This window comes from Rhinolophus sinicus, chromosome 8 (genome assembly GCF_057876585.1).
Source record: "Rhinolophus sinicus isolate RSI-liver-muscle chromosome 8, RSI-T2T, whole genome shotgun sequence".
Lineage (NCBI taxonomy): Eukaryota > Metazoa > Chordata > Mammalia > Chiroptera > Rhinolophidae > Rhinolophus > Rhinolophus sinicus.
The window spans coordinates 48,655,211-48,674,428 of NC_142508.1; the positions used below are offsets into that span (position 1 = coordinate 48,655,211).

Below are 19,218 nucleotides of genomic sequence, written 5' to 3' on the forward strand. Positions count from 1 at the left end.
GCTTTTGTATAAACTTTTGCTTTGATTGAAATAGACTTTTAAGATATGAACGTACAGATGTTTTACCACTTCACCCTCCCTCCTCCCCAAAGTCTTGGCATCCCCATAGTTAGCCTGGGATGTACAGGGAGGTCCATCCTGGCTGAGTGTGGAGGTCCCCGCTGCAAAGCAGACTGTCGGGCACCGTTGGGAACCACAAGGGACACAGCAATCACTGGTCGGTGTCACAGGCTCCCCAGCAGCCTTCACTGGCATTGTGGTCAAACCAGAGAGCATGGGGAATAAATTCTATTTTGCATTTGGCACTTAGGTACAATCCTGTCTAAAAATATGCAAAAAGTAACAATTCTGTGAAACACTGTGATTTTATTGACATACTGCAAAAGACACCACATAACTAAGTATGTGAGTGATTTTAGAAGCACAGAGACAGAAGTACTTTTACCTGGCATTTCAGAAATTTCCCCAAAACATGAAATCGGTACATATTAACAAAAACCAATTAGTAAATGTTTACATTTCACAAGTCAGTGTCCTATGTCCTACAAAATGTTATTCAGAACTTCAAATAGTAAATATAAACATCTGAAAAAAGAAATGAAGAGTAGTTTAAGGTACAGCTGTCCTCTCCTAACCCTTTCATTTAGCGGTTTGTGACCCACACAAGACAGTGAGCATTGCATCTTTGAGAGCAGGGCCGCCCACCATCTATACGGGAAACATATTTGCGTGGCTCTATTACTTGCTATTATTATTTGCTATGTTTTACAAGAAACTAAATACAAGTGAGTGTAAACAACCACAGGGAAAGCCAGTGCCACTCAGGAGGCCTGGCCACCAACCCCCAAGGCTGTACCCACAGAAACTGACACCTGATGAGGACATTATGTAGAAGAGCTCTGCAGAGTCAAAACCTTTGTGAGCAAAGACACGAGAACTTCCTATTTCCTGAAGAGCTGCCCAGTTTAGCCAAGAGAAAGGAAGGTCACCACCACATTTCACGTGCCAATCTGACACCTGCCAGTCCACCCAAAGGAGTCATGGCAGCAGCAAGGATGTGCCCCTGGCAGCTGTCCAGGCTAGACCCCACGTCCTCCCCCCGGAGGGCAGTGGTCTGACCTGTCACGGCGCCACCGCGCATGACAGGCTCCCAGGCCAGCAGCATCTGGGGCACCTCCTGAGGCGAGGCTGCGTGGTAAACACAAGGTCCTATTTTACAGATGAGGAAACTGAGCCAGTGAGGGATCCAAACCTGCTCACGGGGCAGCCTAGTGACAGAGTTTACCTGTCATTCAAGTGGTGGCTTACACCTGGGACATCTACAAACTTGTGTTTTCTGACATATAAAACGAATAAAGACCTTGGGGGCAGTCACAGCAGTCAGCATGTCTTATCAATGTGCTTCTCCACTTGTGGGCTCCCTGCCCTTACCAGCCTCACACAGAAGCAGCACGCGGGGTTTAAATTTCCCAGGAGCTCACATTCCTAACTTTTCCAACTGACACACAAAGTCAGGCTCCTGGGCATTTCAACATTTAAGGATACACATTCCTCCTGATAACTTTGTGACCCTGGGTGCCACGGCCTCACGCCAAATTGGGGTCATGAATGTGTTTAGGGGTCATCACATCCAGGTGTTCTGAGGATTACCTGTAGGCTCCCACAGGTCGTCTGCAGTTTCCACTGTAGAGAAACCTTTGTCCCATTTACCCAGGATTCTGCAGTTCTGGGGCGGAGGTGGGGGGCGTCTTCCCCATTTTTATCTGGAGGGACTATCTCTTTAGAGGCTGTAAACTTACCCAGAGTAGCTATCAATATCTTAAGAATCCTAGAAGTATTAGTACACAGGTAGTTATGTTGAATCCCAATTAACTCATGGCTGAAAGGGTCTGTTAAGCGCTACTGAATTTGTAAGACGGAAACTTCAATTTATATGCGCAAGACCACGTTTTTTAGGAATGTACCAAACACAGGTCTAAATGGAAAAAAACAGACGACCTCCAGATGGCAGAGTTCATTTACCTGAATGCCAGCATATGCTTTTTGTCACTCCACTGGAGTGTGTCAGGATCGGCTTCGCTTGAGGCAATGAAGATAGCCCACGAAGATGGGCGTGTGTTCCACCAGCCTTTTCTGTCTGCTTCCACCCTTGATAGTCTCATCTTCAGCCCATTTTTAAATTGATTCAGAATTTCTTACCATTACCAATCCCAGCACCACAAGATGACACTTGTAATAAATTATCCTCGAGGTGGAAAAAGGTTTGAATATGACTGCTTATTTTCTTAACTTGCAGTCACACAACAATATCCATTTCTGTTCATAGTCTTTTGGCCATTCTTCAGGATTTAATTCACATTTTCATTCACTCTCAGTTTCGTCATCCTCCGAAGTTTGGTCACTGTTCTCAATCACCTCTGCCACTTTACAGGACAGACTTTTAGAATTTACAACTAAAAGAATTAGATATTATAAAAAATACGTTAACTATAGGCAAATCAGCAAATCTTTCCCCCTCCCATTATTTTGGTCAATGCAGAAAAAGTCCCTTGGGTTTTAGCTATCTATTTGGCAACTTATTTTATATTTTCATTATTTTGGGCAAGAAATGATCAGGTAAAATTTACCTGCTTATAAATAAATTTTCCTCCTGGAAAAATAACCCGTGAAAGTGTTATAAGGAGGTATGTTTAAATCTATGAGTCGATACCTCCTCAGACCAGGACACTGAGGTCAAGAAAAAAACTAATTCATAAGGGCTTCACCTGAATCACCCATTTCCACAAAAACCACATTCCTAAAATCAGCTGAGTTAGTGTGTGCCGTCCCACTCGGGACCCACCACTTTCTCCGGCTGGGTACACCCATCTTACCCTTGGAGAAATGGCTTTCCTCTTCACGTTCTTCCCAGTGATCAAAATCAAAAGCCACATTAGGATTCTGTTCAATATAACAGTTCACATTAAGTGAGAAAATAAAACATACTCCAGTTGTTAAGACCAGCCACAGGTAATTTCAACTCACCCTCTGTTTGAGTAAGCTACACCAAGACTCCCTTCTCTCTTTTGCAAGAGTGATTATGGGCTCATCATTTTTAATTATGCATTTGCAATCGTCTTGTATTATGTTGGCCTGCAGTTCCATATCAGCCAAGTAAAACTTCTCTCCTACCCAGGCACTGGTTTACAAAAAGAAATTTAAAGTCAGTTTTCTAAAAAAAAAGGTTAGAAATTATTTCTATTTTACCTTATACATAAACCTACCTGAAAATGACTCTATCTCTAAAATAGTTACACTTGTAATCTTTTACATTCCTTATTCTTATCTTCAGTACAACCACATCGTCTTTTTGGAACCACTTAATTTGTGGGTGGAAACTAGAGGAAAAGAAAAAGGCTTACACACTCACCACTATTTATTCACGAGGTGAGGAAGGAAAGCAAACCTCTCCAACAATGAATGGACATACCTTTTCAGAGGCTTTGTAGTTTTGTTAATGGGGGCATCTCCAGTGTTTTCGGGTAAAGTTTCTGTACAAAAAGTCAAATTTTCCTATAGGTTATTTATATGTAACTCCATCATATATGCACATATGTGTAGTTTTTTGCACTTTATGTAACTTTTAGCTGAGGCAGTACTAAGTATAAATTTCACAGTAACCCAACTAACAGTTGCAAAGAATAATTAGAAAAAACTAAAATGCACATCATTTAGTAAAACTAAGAAAAATAGGCTTTGACAAATATTATAATTAACCAACTGGAAAAGTTAGAGGTTACTCTCTGAAAAAGAACCGCATTACAAACGGTGGCCGTAGGATACAAATGTTCAGGCTTCTCTTATATCTTCACCTGCTAAGACTACTTCCAGAACAGTAGCCAGTATACTCGAGGGACCAGTGCTGAACATACCATTTTCTAAAACAATGCACCTTCAACTTCTCAATCTAAAACATTTGAAGCTTCTTTATCCAGAGACTGGAGCAAGAATGTTCACAGCAGCTTTAATAATAATCAAAACAACTGAAAACAACCTCAACATCTATTAACAGGTGAACAGAAAAACTGTGGTCATTCCTACCCCAGAATATGACTCAGTAATAAAAGAATACCACTGCTACTTGCAGTAATCTAGGTAACTTCCACAGACGTAATGCTGGGTGCATACTATGTGCTTCCAGTTCAGCAAAACTGATGGTGACCGAAATCAGAACAGTGGCTACTGGGGAGGGTTACATAGGGGGAAGGTGCCTGAGGAGACTGCTGGGTTCAGGAAATACTCAGTAGCTTGATCTCGGTATGGTTAATGGACATACACATATGTAGAAAATTCTGAGGAGCTTTGCTGGATGAACATTACACCTCAAATAATAAAAAGGAAAAAAGTGACCAAAAAAAAAAAAAAAAAAACCACTGGAAGCTGAACTGTCAAAAATAGGAAGTTAGGTAATATAGGTTTATGGCACCTTCTCTGTAATCCATCTAGAAGTGGAAAGCCATTAGACATTTTCCAAGCATTAATGATTTTAAGGTTATCATCTTTTAAATAACCAACCATGCTTTTGGTTTTCTGAGTTTGTCTCGGAGTCAGCGCCTCTTCCTGACTCCGTGCTATGCAGACAGGCCACATCTTCCGCCGAAGAAGGCGTCCTGGATAGAAGAGGCGGAGGTTAACTCCAAGATGAGGAGATAGGCAAAAATCTGGCTCTCCACAGGGACTTCCCAGCAAGAAAAGGCAGGGAGGCAACAAATGACCGTGACATGTTTACAACCACAAGTCAGACCCACCCAGAACGTACAACTCATTTACAGGTGACAGGCAGGGCAGCTGGCTCTGTTACTCTGTGCCCCTTGCATCACGCAGAGTAAATGATTGGTACATATGATCAGATAAATGCATTAACTCATTTATCAAGATAAGTTTTCTTTCGAGTCATTTAACTTTAAGAATAACGTATACTGCCACCCACTTCCAAGAGGATAAAAGGACGGAAAGTAGAAGCCACCCCGTTCTTCCCTGGTCCTCAGTTCGTTTTCCCCTCTTACCAGTCTGGGTCAGTTTCTAGAAAAAGTCTTTGCACAAAAAAGCAAATATTGCCACCTGTATCTTTCTATCTAAAACACACACATGCGTTTAAACACAGGGGAACCTAAATTCACATTTCTGCCCCTTGTTTTACTGTACTTAATAACAAGATTTGCTATCAGTATACAGCCATGCGGGCTGCCTCATTCTTCTAAACTTGTGGTTTTCTTGGCTTTTTGAGCAGGTAACCACATTCATGGGTTGAATAAAAATGTCTACACAGTGAAAAATCTCCCTCACCCCTGTTGTCCAGCCACCCAGTTTCCTTCCTCATGGGTGACAATGTAGTTCATTTTCAGTGCATCATTTTAGAGAGAAGTCAAGCCTAAGGAGCAAGCCTATACCAACATGCGTGTACCTGTGTATACACATCCACGCACCCCTGTGAAGTGGGGGTGTATGTGTGTCTCCAGGGGACTTGTAATTGGCACTCCCCTAATGGCAGAGGACAGTATGCCAGCTCCAACCACCCAGGCAAAGACCCTCCCCAGCCTTGTCCTTCTCACAGTAGGGCAGCACCAGCCCTCCGTCACTACGCCTCTTGCTCCACACGCTCTGACCACGGAACAGACCCTCCTCTCCTGGGTTCTGTTCCTCCGCACACACTTACCAAGTTCTGAGTCTCCTCCAAAACCAGGAAACCAGACTCTTCCCCAAGTGCTTTCCTGAGGTCTAGGCTTATATTTTCAATAACTTGAAACTTAATGTGTCCAAAAGCAACTCAGTGTTTCCTCTTGGACAAGCTCTGCGGAAAGCATCCTGTCAGCCAGGCCGTATCCTCTCAGTCACCAGGGCTCAGACTCATGGCATCGCACTCCCCTGTCTGTCAATCACTGAGCCCTATGGCTTCCAGATCCTCAGGTCCCCGGAATCTATCCTCTTTCCCTCTCTGCTGTGAGAAGGGTGCCACTCTCCTTGCTTTTAATCCACATACTACCATGGCTTCCATCCAGCTCTGGGAATGCAGTCTCTTCTTCCATGCGGGCTCCCTCTGTAGGCTCTTGCAGTCCTCTGCACTTCTCTCTACCTGTGTTTATGACCACAGGTGTGCAATACCCCTGCACAACCACAAAATCAAGTGTGCAAAGGGACCCAGCAGAGTGCTTTACACAGAGTTGGGGCTCAACAGTAGTTCGCCTTCACATAAGTGATCAAGCCTTGTTTTGATTAAGTCTAAGCTGTAATAACATCTTCATTTTAAAAAGAATATCTTGTAAGGATGGAGCAATTTTTGTTTCCTGAAAGTGTGGGGAACCCAACATGTATCCTAATCCCACAGGTACCCAATTTTATTAAGACAGAATACTCTAAAAACTTCAGACTATAGTATTTTAAATCTTTGCCATGTTTCTTGAAATTTCCCTCTTTTCAGAAGTTGTGTAGGAATATTTCAAGGTCACCAGTCATCACATCACTAAAACCACCAGCTGGTTCCCAGTCCTCCTTTCCTGTGGTCTCTCGGCAGCTCTGGCACAGCTCATGGCTCCCCGCTCTGCCTCCTGCGTCTGCCATCCTGGACAACCCCCCCCCCCCGCCCCCCAGGCTTCCTTCTCCACTGTGGGCTGCTCCCTTCCCAGGCTCCTCTCTGATGTCCCCACAGCTCCCACGCCTCCCAACATCAGAGGCCCAACGCTCAGCCCTGGGACCTTACACTCACTCACTCAGGGCGCTCGTCCAGTAGCGCAGCGTAGGAACTGCTGACATGGGAACTGCTGACGTGGGAACTGCTGACAAGCCTCCATGAGCGATTTTTGTTTCACACGCTCTCCACGAATATATTCGGAATTGACCAGTCGCCTCGTCCACAGAACCACCTTAGTCCAAGCCGCTGGCATCCTGCCCTGAACTCCTGGCACAGCTTTTGTCCTCCTACTCCAGTCTGCTCTCCACACAGCAGCCAAAAGTCTTTGATTAAGTTATTCCTCTGCTCAAAAGCCTCTCTTGGCTCCACTGCCTCAGAGTGCGAGCCGAATCCCTGCAACGGCCCCAGGGGCCACAAGATCTGACCCCAGCCCTGTTCCCACCTCCACACCTGCAGTTAGTTCCCCCTCCTTTGCTGCTCTAGTCACTGTGCCTTCCTCCTGTTCCTGGAACCGAGGCATAACCACAGGAGTCCTCTCAGATACCTGCCTGGGTCATACTCACCTCTGTGTCGTTGCCCATTGCTCACCTTCTTGACCCCAAAGCTGCCCTGCCTTCCTTTCTGTGTGAATCTGAATTCCCCCCCTACCCCCACGTATTACCATCTGACCCACTATGTATTTTTGTAACCTGCTGGTCATCTGTCTCTCGCCATTAAAATGTGGGATGACCCTGATTCATCTGTTTTGGTCACTGCTCTAGTAGACACTCAATAAATATTTACTGAATGAATTTTAAAACTTCCACTTTACCTAATGGCAACTTCAATTAAAAGCATCTGTGAATTAGATCAATTGAGACAAAATCAGACTGAAGAATTAGTCTAGCATCTTACTACCAAAACACATGCAGAGCAACATGGCAAAGCGGGAAGCCCCAAGTTCCCCTTCCCCCACAGACAAGGAAAGACCCCCCAGAAGCTGTCTGAACTGATGTCGCAGGAGCTCTGGGAAACAGCCAGAGGTTTACAGCAACCAAGGAAATGCCCAATCCAGGAAGAGCCAGCTTCAAAACTGGAGCGAGGTTCTGTCCCCTTGGCTTGGTGGCTTAGGTCTTGGGCAGGCAGCTGCCAGCTTCTGCTCCCCCCTCAAACCAGAGGGCACAGAGCAGACTATTGGCACATTATTGTGCGGGCCACTCTAACCCGCCTAGGGAAATACCTGAGGGGCTGTTTCACAAATCCTGGAACACAGGCAGGAAAGCTGTGGACACTGCTTGGGAAAGCTGACACCCACAGACGCCTGGGGTCAGGGATTAGGCACAGAGACACACAGTAGACCATGGAAAGCCCAGAGGAGAAGTCGGGGTGAGTCTCACTGGGAAATTAGGACATTCCAAAACAGTACAGTGGGGGGTGAGGGCAGGATTTCGAAACCCGGGCACAGGCCAAGGCAAGACTTGCATGCTCAGGAAAGTCCTGAGAAGACCTTAAACTTTACCTCGGGCTGATTTCTAGGCAAGGAAATGAATAAATTGAAACTTTTGTGCACTGCTGGTGGGAATGTAAAATGGTGCAGCTGCTGTGGAAAATAGTTTGGCAGTTCAAAAAAATTAAACACAGCATTACCACGTGATCCAGAAATTCCACTTCTGGGTATACACCGAAAAGAACGGAAAACAAGGGCGTGAACAGATATTTGCACTCCCACGTTCACAGCAGCATTAATCATAACAGCCAAATGTCCACTGACAGATTAATAAACAAAATGTGGTCTATCTATACAGTGGAATATTTTTCAGCCTCAAAAAGGACTGAAATTCTGACACACACTACATGAAAGCATTATGCTAAGTGAAACAAGCTAGTCACAAAAAGACAAACATTATATGAGGTACCCAGAATAGGTAAATTAGTAGAAACAGAAAGTAGAATGGAGGTTACCAGTGGCTGGGGGGGATAGAAGAATGGGAGTTATTATTTAATAGGTATAGAGTGTCTGTTTGGGATGATGAAAAAGTTATGCAGATGGACAGAGGTGGTGGTTATATAACACTGAATGTAATTAATGACACTGAACTGTACTCTGAAAAGCAGTAACAATGACAGTTTTTAATGTGTGTTTTACCACAATTTGAAAAAAAAATGAAAATGAGAAGTTTTGTTATATATATTTTAACACAGTAAAAAAAACACATGCAACTTAAGAAATCACTGTTAATCGTGTTAGATGTAATAATAGCATGCTAATCAAGTTGTTTAAAGCTTTTTGTTCCACATCCTTGCTAACACTTGGTATTCTTTCTCTCTTTTCTGGTGGAAATGTAGTGGTATTATTACACTGTGATTTTAATTTACATTTCCCTGATGACTAATGAGTTCAAGCACCTTTTCATATATTAGTTATTGGACAATTAATTGGACATTGTGAGACGTCTGTTCAAGTGCTTTGCCCCGTTTTCTACTGTGGCTGCAATTTTCAGCCTGATTGGAAGGAGTTCTCGATTTGAGTCCTCTGGTGGACACACATGCTGTGTCATTCTCCCCCTCCCGGGGTTGCCAGGGTACTTTCTCAGACTGACTTTCATAGTCTCTCATACTGTGGGAGTGTAAACTTGTAAAACCAATCTGGGAAACTGCTGGGCAGTAGCTCTATGACTCAGCAGCGTTATCCCATCAGAAAAACATTTGTAAGTGCACCAAAGCAAACGGAGGGGAATGTTTAACGTGCCACCTGGAGTAGCCCATCGCCTATAGAATGGGTAGGTCACTGAGGGTATGTTCATACAATGGAATACAGTGCAGCCATGAGAATTTATGATCTACAGCTACATGCACATTATGGATGAATTTCACAAATAATGAGGAGCTAAAGAAGCCAGATACAGAAGAGACACACTGCATGATACCATCCGGGGACAAACCGGGAGAAGCATGCATGCTTTTCCAGGCTGGGAGAGGGAGCGGGTGGAGTCATGCCCGTTTCTGATCTGGGGCTGGTTTGTGCTCAGAAAATCCACCAAACTCCACTTAGAATGTGTGCACTTTAACAAAATTCCACAAATCTTGGTCATTATTGAAGCTGAGTGATGGGAACATGGACACTCATTAAACTATTCTACTTAAAAAAAAATCTGTAACACTTGTGAATTACATTTCCACAGAATAGCTCTTCCAAAAGGGAGACAAAAATCTACTTACAGGGTTTGGCTTAGGCTTTCTTCAAAAGCTGGCATTTCAGCTCCTTTGCACAATTTTTTCAGTTGTTCTATATGTTCTGAATTATCAATGCCCATTCCCATTGACAAAATTTCAGCTCGAACATTGTAATCAATGACAGAAGTTTTCAAATTTGAAAGTTTTGTAATGTGCACCTTGAATCAAAGAAAAAAAAACCATTTGCAGGAATCACACTTTGAACTTTAAATGAATCGCAAACACTCTCACATGGCCTCTTGAGCTAGCTGTCACGTTTGATGCACTTGGGCACGTGCCACAATATGCAAGGGCCTCCCATTGCAGCATCCGGATCATTTCACAACCAAGGTCACAGCAGATTGTTCCTCTGTCCCTCAGTGTGGAAATACGATCAGGTGTGGGTTGGGGCCAGGATCGAATCCTGAATAAAACCCCCAGATCAGACCAATATGTCATGCTGTAACCACACACAAGATTCTTAGATTTTTCAGATTTCTGCTTCCGCACTTGGACCTCTCCTAACAAGGAGGATTCTAAGTAAGGCTTGGAGTCTTCAGGTGTCCAGAAAGGCTCTCCGCCAAAGCCCTAAATCCCGGCGCTGGAGAGTTTCCTCCACTGGTCTTTTCTGCAACCAGAACATTCTCACCCATTTCAATTTATACAAAATTAAGTAAAACATGAAAATTTGCAACAGTCTGATTCCCACTGACGGGAGATGTACACGCAGGACTGGGCGTCCCTTTCAGGGGCGGGGGAGGGTGGGCCAGGCAGGCATTGGCTGATGCACTGTCCTAAGTGAACCCTGGGAATGTGTTCCCATCTGGCAGGATTGGCGGGAGCTCCGTTCCCACTCACACTGGAGGGGAAAGCGCAGGCGTAGGCTCCGTCTCCCCCCAGCGTGCCATGGACACGGCGACACTTAGGAGCTGCGGAAGCATATCTATCTGCCAGGCGGGTTTCCTTTCCTTTCCTTTTTTTCTTCATTTTTTTAGCTATAGCTTTTAAATTGCTGCTTAATAAAAGTTTCCTTTTTTCCTCTGATAAAGAACCACAATATTGACTATTACAGCATCCACTAAGACCCACCAATCTCTTCTTTTACTGCCCTGATCAGCTCTACTGTCTCTTCTAAACATTATCTTCTCCTCTTACTCTTAAATCGTATACCCAACCCAAACTCCTTGTAAAGTTTTAAGACTTTTCCCATCGTATGAAAATAACTTCCTGCAATATAGTTTTTGTGAACTGAATTCTTTTAAATTTTATACATAATGATGATAATTGAGATTTAAATCTAACAGAGCAAAATTCTGAATTGAAAAGTAGAGTTCTTGGGGCACAAGCGGAGAGGGGACAGTGCCGGCCTCAGAGGGATGATGCACTGAGGCCCCTCATTTACACGTCCTTGTCTCCCACTCAGCCCCCCAACTCCCACGTCAGCTCCACAGGGTAGGAGTGTCTGTGCACAAACGGAATCCAAGTGTGCCATGTAGGTCCCAGCACATAGTAGGTGCTCACTCAATAGTTAGGAATGAATGAGGCAGAAACTGTGAACATCATAAAACCTGTCTTTCAAAGCCCAAGACTGGGACTCAACATTACCGATCACGTGCCGGGGCTGTAAGCTCATGTACAACTAGACAAATGGACCTCTGTGCTGCTATTAGGACAGTCACTGACCCAGGGCTCCCCCACTGTGCGGGCAGAGGACGGTGACATCGATTTCACCGTGCACAACCAACACCTGAAAAAATGGAAGAGAATGCAAGTGCAAACCTTAGAGACTGTCGCACGTAGTAAGAATAGCTTCATGGAGCTTCTGTCTCGGCTGTGTGTGTGTGTGTGTGTGTGTGTGTGTGTGTGTGTGTGTGTGTATGTGATTACACACACATGCCTGTGAGCACCGGGTTACAGTATAAAAGATGCCCTTAAACAAAACCACAACCAAATTCACGACCCAAACAACATGAAACACTCTCCCTGAGAGCCCCAAATGAGCCTCCATTTGTGTGAGGCAAATACCTAGTGACTCAAGCAACAGGTTAGAATAATTTGCAACATTTTAGGGGCCCATTCAATCACAGATTTATTTTTAGGAACACTGCACACTTACCATTGGATCAATCCAAACTGTATTTCCAAAAGCCAGTATCACTTTTGCATCATGCAGTTTTCCAATAATTTTTTGATGAATGTACCTAGTAACCTGAAAAACACACTGAAGTGATTTATCCGAAGCTTTAAGAAAATAACCTTATTCTGTATATGCTGTAGTTTTGCAAAAAGCACTTTTCCGTGCATTTCATCTGAGCCTTACAGTCACCCCACGAGAGAGGTTATGGAGGCCCATCGTGTCCCTCCTGTTGACAAGGGTCACCAATAGTGGAGTTAGTTGAATGAGGACAGATGCAAAAGCTGAGTTCCAAGAACAGGTCCGACGCCTCTGGCCTCCTAACGGTGTATGCTTCCCACCGTGGACACGTCCCCACCTCCTCCCGGCTTTAAGGTGTGGATGTTTATTTCTCTGGAAGCTCCCCAAGAGGAAGTGCACGTGTTCCTGGCGCTCCCGAGGAGGAAGGCACAGCCGTGGAGCAGCTCCTCACCAGTGACCAGGAACCCAGGGGCCCTGCTACTCCTTCCCGCAGCCTTTCCTAGCGCACGGCTCTTCTCCTTTCAGTAGGGCCAGCAGATGAGGCCACCCTGGGCACTCTTTCAGGCACATTCTAACTCTGGTAACGTGGAACAGGAAGGAGCTGGCTCATCATGATTAGATTATTGCCATCCCCTTGAACTTCGTAAGTTAATTTGAAAGAACACACACAGGAGAACTCCCCATTTCTACAGAGGGCTCCTCTCCAAGAAATACTTGTGGTTGGTCTTGACAGAGCAAATGTTTCTTGAGGGCAAGAAACCATGAAGGACCAAGTTCTTGCTAATGGCTACATCCCCACAACCCACATAGCACCAGCACCCAGTGGGCGCTCTGGAAATACTTTCCATGGAGGGAAGAGATTGCTATTTAACAAAGGCTATTTTTACTAAATTCACTACAGCAAGGCTGTGTGCTCACCCTGTACCATGCAAACATTCACCTATTTATTTCCTGGATAACGTTCAACCTTGTTTACAACCCAAACTGTTTATACTTTGCCAACTATAATACTAGCTTACTTCATATCTCATTAATCAGATCGTACAAAATTGAACCTTCCTTTGAAGAATCGAGACCATCATCAAGAAAAGGACTCATCACTCTGGGGATGAGGCCAGCCCGTCTGGCCCATATGTGGCGAGGGCCTCTCCATCCACCTTGGACAGCCCTGTGAGCGCATAAGGGACCCATCTTCCATGCTCCATGGCTTGGCACTTCGTGTCTTCTTTGCCTTCAGTGCCTTATCCAGTGCCCTTGGCGACATCCTAGCTACCCAAGCCAAAGGGCCCAAAGGAAATGTCCCTTCCTTTTGGAGATTTTTCTGGACTCTTTATTTCCTTACCCATCCTCCCAACCGCAGTGGAATGACCTGGCTTCTCTAAAGAGTGGCCACCACCTATGTCCCCCTTTGACAGGGGTATCCACTTTTATAGGTGCTTACACTGTTTCTTCTCCTTCAGCAAACAGCCAATTAATTTTATTGCAACACATACTTTACACCCATTCGAAGTCTGTGAGTGCTAATGATGACGACGGCAACCCCAACCTGGCAAGCAAGGGTGCTGGCAGTTGTGAGGGTTCAGGGCAAGGGCTCTGGAGAGCGGCCCGCCATGCTTCCCTGCACTAGAAAGCTGTGTTTTCACTGCTCAGGAACATGACGCATTTTACCCACACATATGCTCTAAATTCAAATAAGCCTCAATTCTGTGTTATTTCTGGCTTAAATATATCCTGAAAGCCAAATAACTATAAAAAGCCAAAATAACTCACCTTTGGATTCCACTCAATTTCATTGTCTGCAGGTTTCACTCGACAAACAATAAACTCCACAGCCTGGTGGGGCAGAGTGTGGAAATTTTCTGGGAGATGCAGCAGTCGGTCTCTCGTGACAAGTCCAGTCCTGCCTTCATCTATATACTTCACTAGGACATTCTCCAGGGCCCAAGTGTCTTCTTTTTGGCTCATCTCCAACACCTGAACCCTGGAGAACAACAGCGGCATCAGTTTTACATAGATTCTAAAACAAATAATCTTTGCCTCAACTTACTCATTAAGTGTAAAACATATAAAAAGAAGGCTGACTGCATGATTTTACGCCACACTAGAAATAAAATAACGAGAGCTGTCAAGAGCACTTAGCAATGGTTTATTTAATTCAACCATACCTAAACATAAAAAACATGTAGTGTTTTCATTTTTAAAAAAAAGATTTTATTGGGGAAGGGGAACAGGACTTTATTGAGGAACAGTGTGTACTTCCAGGACTTTTTTCCAAGTCAAGTTGTTGTCCTTTCAGTCTTAGTTGTGGAGGGCGCAGCTCAGCTCCTGGTCCAGTTGCTGTTGCTAGTTGCAGGGGCACAGCCCACCATCCCTTGCAGGAGTTGTACCGGCAACCTTGTGGTTGAGAGCACACACTCCAACCAACTGAGCCATCAGAGAGTTCAGTGGCAGCTCAGCTCAAGGTGCCATGTTCAATCTTAGTTGCAGGGGGCGCTGGCCCCCATCCCTTGTGGGACTCGAGGAATCGAACTGGCAACCTTGTGGTTGAGAGCCCACGCTCCAACCAACTGAGCCATCTGGGAGGCAGCTCAGCTCAAGGTGCTGTGTTCAATCTTAGTTGCAGGGGTGGAGCCCACCATCCCTTGCGGGAGTCGAGGAATCGAACTGGCAACCTTGCAGTTGAGAGCCCATTGGCCCACGTGGGAATCGAACTGGCAGCCTTCGGAGTTAGGAGCACGGATCTCCAACCACCTCAGCCACCGGGCCGGCCCCATGTAGTGTCTTTGAATAGAGTAAATGCCTTTATCTAACAACACAATAAAAAATTAACACAGCAAATTAAAATGTTCAAGTTTCTTGATCTAGGCCATCACCAAGTGGAGCCAGGTGTGGCACTCGAGGGAAGTGGGTGCAAACAGGCACCTAAGTCAGACTGTGTCATTTACTGAGCTGATCTTAGACAAATTACACAGCCTCGCCAAGGCTCACTTTGCTTATCTATAAAATGGGAATGATCATTTTTTAGGGATTTGTAAAAATTGAGTTAAAGATGTGTATGTATGTAGCACACAGTGACAGCTCTATAACTGTATATAAATGCTACACTGTCATCCAGGCTCTGTGCTCAGGAGTCAGAAGAGTCCCCAGGGTCTGGGGGCCATGACCCTGCCACCATCGTCCTAGGCGGTAGCAGGCCTGGCATGTGAACACTGGGTCCAATGGACAGAGGTGAAAATGGGGATTCAGTACCATTTAAAGTCACTTTGTGCTTCACAACTTTTTAAGATGAAATAAAGAGACATTCTACCTGTGAAAAAGTGTTTCTTCTGCTAATCCATATAATCCAAATTTCTCCACCTTTTCAACAGTTGTTTTATTACTGGGATCCTCAAAATACCTCTTCATTTCAGCATTAAGAGATGCATAAAGATCCACATGTTTATCAACGATACGACCAAAGTAATTTGTTGCATTTGAAATATAAAAAGGTATTATCTGAAACATATGAACATATCCAGAAAACAAAATCAAGCTAAACCCAAGACGTGTCCGCAGAAATCAGCACCTAGGAGCCCAAAGAACACGAACAGGGATTTAAAAAATCAACCAGGAAACTGGCCAGAAACCAAACCAACACATAAAACCTTACCATACCCACAAATAATTAAGACTTTCACTTTAAGTCTAAAGTAAGTTTTTTGGCGGTAAATCTTATTATTTTAAAACTACATTATTACTCATGTGTTGTTTACTTTTTAACTGTACTTTATAAAAATCCTTCTTGAAATAGTATCCCTTTCTCTTGAGCCCTTTCCGCTCCTTGTTCATGTAACGATAGGCATTTTATTAACAGCCTCTACTGCATGAGGCACCCAGGAAACAGAGATGAAACTACGTCCTACAGGGGCCCTCAGCAACCCACAAATGGACAGACATGCCACAGCTATTGTGTGCTCCAGAAGACAACTCTTTGCAGGCACGTGTATGCAGTGTTACTGGTGTGTGAGAGGGAATGCCAGCATGCAGATGTGTTAGCAAGAGTACGGAGAAGGCAATTCCAGACAGAGGGAGCAGTCTGTATTAGGGTAGGGAGCCCTGGCTGCCCAGAGAAGATGTCAGGAGTGAGAACAGGTTACTTAGTGGGATGGAGGAGACGGCACTGCTGAGTGGGAGGTAAAGCAGGCAGGACAGGGGCAAGGTCACCCCTTGTGATTGAAAAGGATGTCAGATGTCACCGGGCTGATGGCCTGTGGCCCTCCTCACTGGCCCCCTCCAACTTCAGTGCCTGCCCTTCTCCCACTCTCGTTCCTAATCAGTCTTGTCCTGTTCCACAAACACTCCCCATGAACTCCTACCTCAGGCTCTTTGCACTTGCTGGTTCCTCTGCCTGGAATATTTATTCTTCTCCAGATCTTCCCACGGCTGGATCCTTCTTATCTGGCCCAGTGCAGTTGACCCCTCCTCAGAGAGTCCCTCCTTGCCTATAATTTCCAAAGGGCCGCTTGTGCCCCCGGCACACTTATACCAACATACATACATACCCCTTAGTATTTCACTGCATTTCATCCTCTTCATAGCACTTATCATCATCTTCCTTACTCACCTGTCCACTGTTGACCACTCCCATTGGAATGGCAGCAGAAATAGGACAGGTAACACATCTGTCATGGTTCCTGAGCCAGCCATTCTCCAGCACCATGGAGAAAGCTGCCTTAAGAAACCCTCAGTGCGTACTCAAGCCCGCCCTATCTCAGGCAAGGGTTCAGTACTCCTTCCTGCCTGGCAGACACTCCTCCCCCAGGGGAGTCTTCTCTCTCATGGTGTAGAGGCCCCAACAGTAGACATGAGTCCACTTGGTGATGGCAGTCATTGAACACGAGGTAGACAGAGGATGAGAAGAACCCTCACTACAAGTAGGCAGGGCATAATACCTACAACCAGTAACATTTTTTAAAAGACGCACAATGAAAAATGACAGAGAAAATATACTAAAATGCTAATGATGATTGTTTTAGGATGATAGGAATAAAGGGGAGAGTGTCTCCCTCCCCCCCTGCCGTATTTCCCAAATCAGAATGCTCTGTGTTAAGGAAAGGGGCCTCAGCACACACAGGGGTAAACAAAGTCCAGGCCTGAGTTGGCATCGGTCTGAGGCAGTCCCCTCTGCATGGCATTAGCGCATCCAAAGACACATTTAGTTGGTAGAATGGAGGTGGCAAAAAGCAGCATGGGGACTGGACTCTTGACAGAGAGCAAGAGGCCCCCAGACAGAGTTTGGAGGTCCGGGTTTGCCTGGTACTCTCCTAGTTTCAGCACTGAAAAGTCCCAGGTGCCAGGAAACGCGTCAGTCCTGGGCATACTGAGAGGGTCACTTCTCACTACTTTGCCTCCCGCCTGTTTGATTCCACTATCCCAGTATCCGTGTGCATAACTAATTCAGTTTGTTCTGGTCACAGGACACAAGGTAAGGACGCAAAAATCAATTATGTTTCTAAAACAACTAGAAAATGAAGCTTAAAGAAAAATAACTAACAATAGCGTCCAAGAACATGGAATACTAGGGATAAACTGAACATAGTAAGTGCAAGATCTGTCTATTGAAAACTATAACATGTTACTTAGAGAAATTAAAAATGACCTACCACATTAATGGACTAGGAGACTCAGTATTGTTAAGATGTCAGTTCTTCCTAATTAATCTACAGATTCAATGCAATGCCAATCAAAATCCCAGCAGGCTTCTAATTTGCAAGCTGATTCTAAAATGTCATACGGATATGTGAAGGAGTATTCAAAAGGATATTGAAGAAGACAGGCGAAACTGAAAGACTTACCTATGCATTTTCAAGATTATAAAGCTCTAGTAATCAAGCCTGTGTAAGGTACTGTATAAAGATAGACAAATAGACCAGGGAACAGAATAAAGAATTCACATATATAGTCTCCCGATTTATATCAAAGGTGCCAATGCAATTTAGGGGGAAAAGGAGGTCTTTATAATAAATGATGCTGGGGGAACCAATTATCCCTAAGGAAAAACCCTGCCCTCTATCCACACCTCACACAAAAATTAATTCAAGATGGATCATAGACCTAAATGGAAAACTATCAAGCTTTTAGAAAACATAGGAAAATCTCTGCAACCTTAGGATAGGCAAAGATTTATTATGGCATGAAAAACACAAAACATAAAATAAAAAAAGTGATAAACTAGACATCATCAAAATCGAAACTTCTGATCTTCAACTGGGAGAAAATATTTGCAATATATCTAATAAAGGATATCCAGAATATATAAAAAATTCTTAAAACGCAACAAAAAGAAAACCTTAAATTTAAAAATATGGGCATAAGTTCTGAACAGAGAGTTCATAAAAGAAGAGATACAAATGGCCAATACGCAGTAAAAAGATGTCCGAGATTCTTTATCATCAGGAAAATGCAAATAAAATATCACTGCAGATGCAACAGAGTGACAAAAATTAAAGGCTGAGAATACCAAGTACTGACACCAACTGGAATTCTCATACACAGTGCTGGTGAGGATGTAAAATGGTTCAACCACTTGAGAAAAGTGTTTGGCAGTTTCTTATAAACATATTCTTATTATATGACCCAGTGGTTTCACTCCTAGGTCTTACTCAAGAGAAACAAAAATGTACCGTAAAAGACTTATAACACAAAGGTTCATGGCAGCCAGAAACCACAATAACCCAAAAGCCCATCAACTTGTGAACAAACTACAGTACATCCATATAATAGAATCCTGACTCAGCAATAAAATAGAGAACATAGGTAAATCTCAAAAGCATTATACTGAGTAACAGAAATCACACACAAAAGATACAAGCTGTATGATTCCATTAATATGAAATTCTAGTAAAGACAAAACTATAGTGACAGAAGATCAGCGGTTACCAGGGGACGGGGGAGTAGGGCAAGGACTGACTGACTGTGGGGGGGCAAGAAGAGACCTTTCTGGGGTCATGGCCATGTGTGTATTTTGACTGTGGTATTGGTTCCCTGATTGTATGAATTTATCAAAACTCAACAAACTACACACTTAAAATAGTAATTTTTATTGTATGTAAATTATACCTCAATATAGCAGATGCTTAAAAAAGAGGCTTGGTTAGAAAGGTTCTGGAAAGGTGGCAGTGGTAAAGTGTCTTATTTTTTGACTCTCTCTGAATCCCCACATAAA

At 44.1% G+C, this 19,218-nt stretch overlaps 1 protein-coding gene across 1 annotated transcript in view; it reads right to left on the bottom strand.

Moving 5' to 3' along the window:
• Positions 1-223: 223 nt before the first annotated feature.
• Positions 224-19,218, bottom strand: part of TDRD12 (tudor domain containing 12) — a 58,363-nt gene continuing 39,368 nt past the window's right edge. Inside the window, exons 23-32 of the mRNA XM_088800190.1 lie at positions 15,322-15,509; positions 13,785-13,995; positions 11,976-12,068; positions 9,866-10,038; positions 4,555-4,649; positions 3,470-3,530; positions 3,264-3,377; positions 3,025-3,178; positions 2,874-2,940; positions 224-2,453 (exon numbers count right to left, since the gene is read on the bottom strand). Of these exons, the coding sequence (XP_088656316.1) occupies positions 2,362-2,453; positions 2,874-2,940; positions 3,025-3,178; positions 3,264-3,377; positions 3,470-3,530; positions 4,555-4,649; positions 9,866-10,038; positions 11,976-12,068; positions 13,785-13,995; positions 15,322-15,509 (1,248 nt within the window). The 3' untranslated portion in view covers positions 224-2,361. The remainder of the gene's footprint in view (positions 2,454-2,873; positions 2,941-3,024; positions 3,179-3,263; positions 3,378-3,469; positions 3,531-4,554; positions 4,650-9,865; positions 10,039-11,975; positions 12,069-13,784; positions 13,996-15,321; positions 15,510-19,218) is intronic.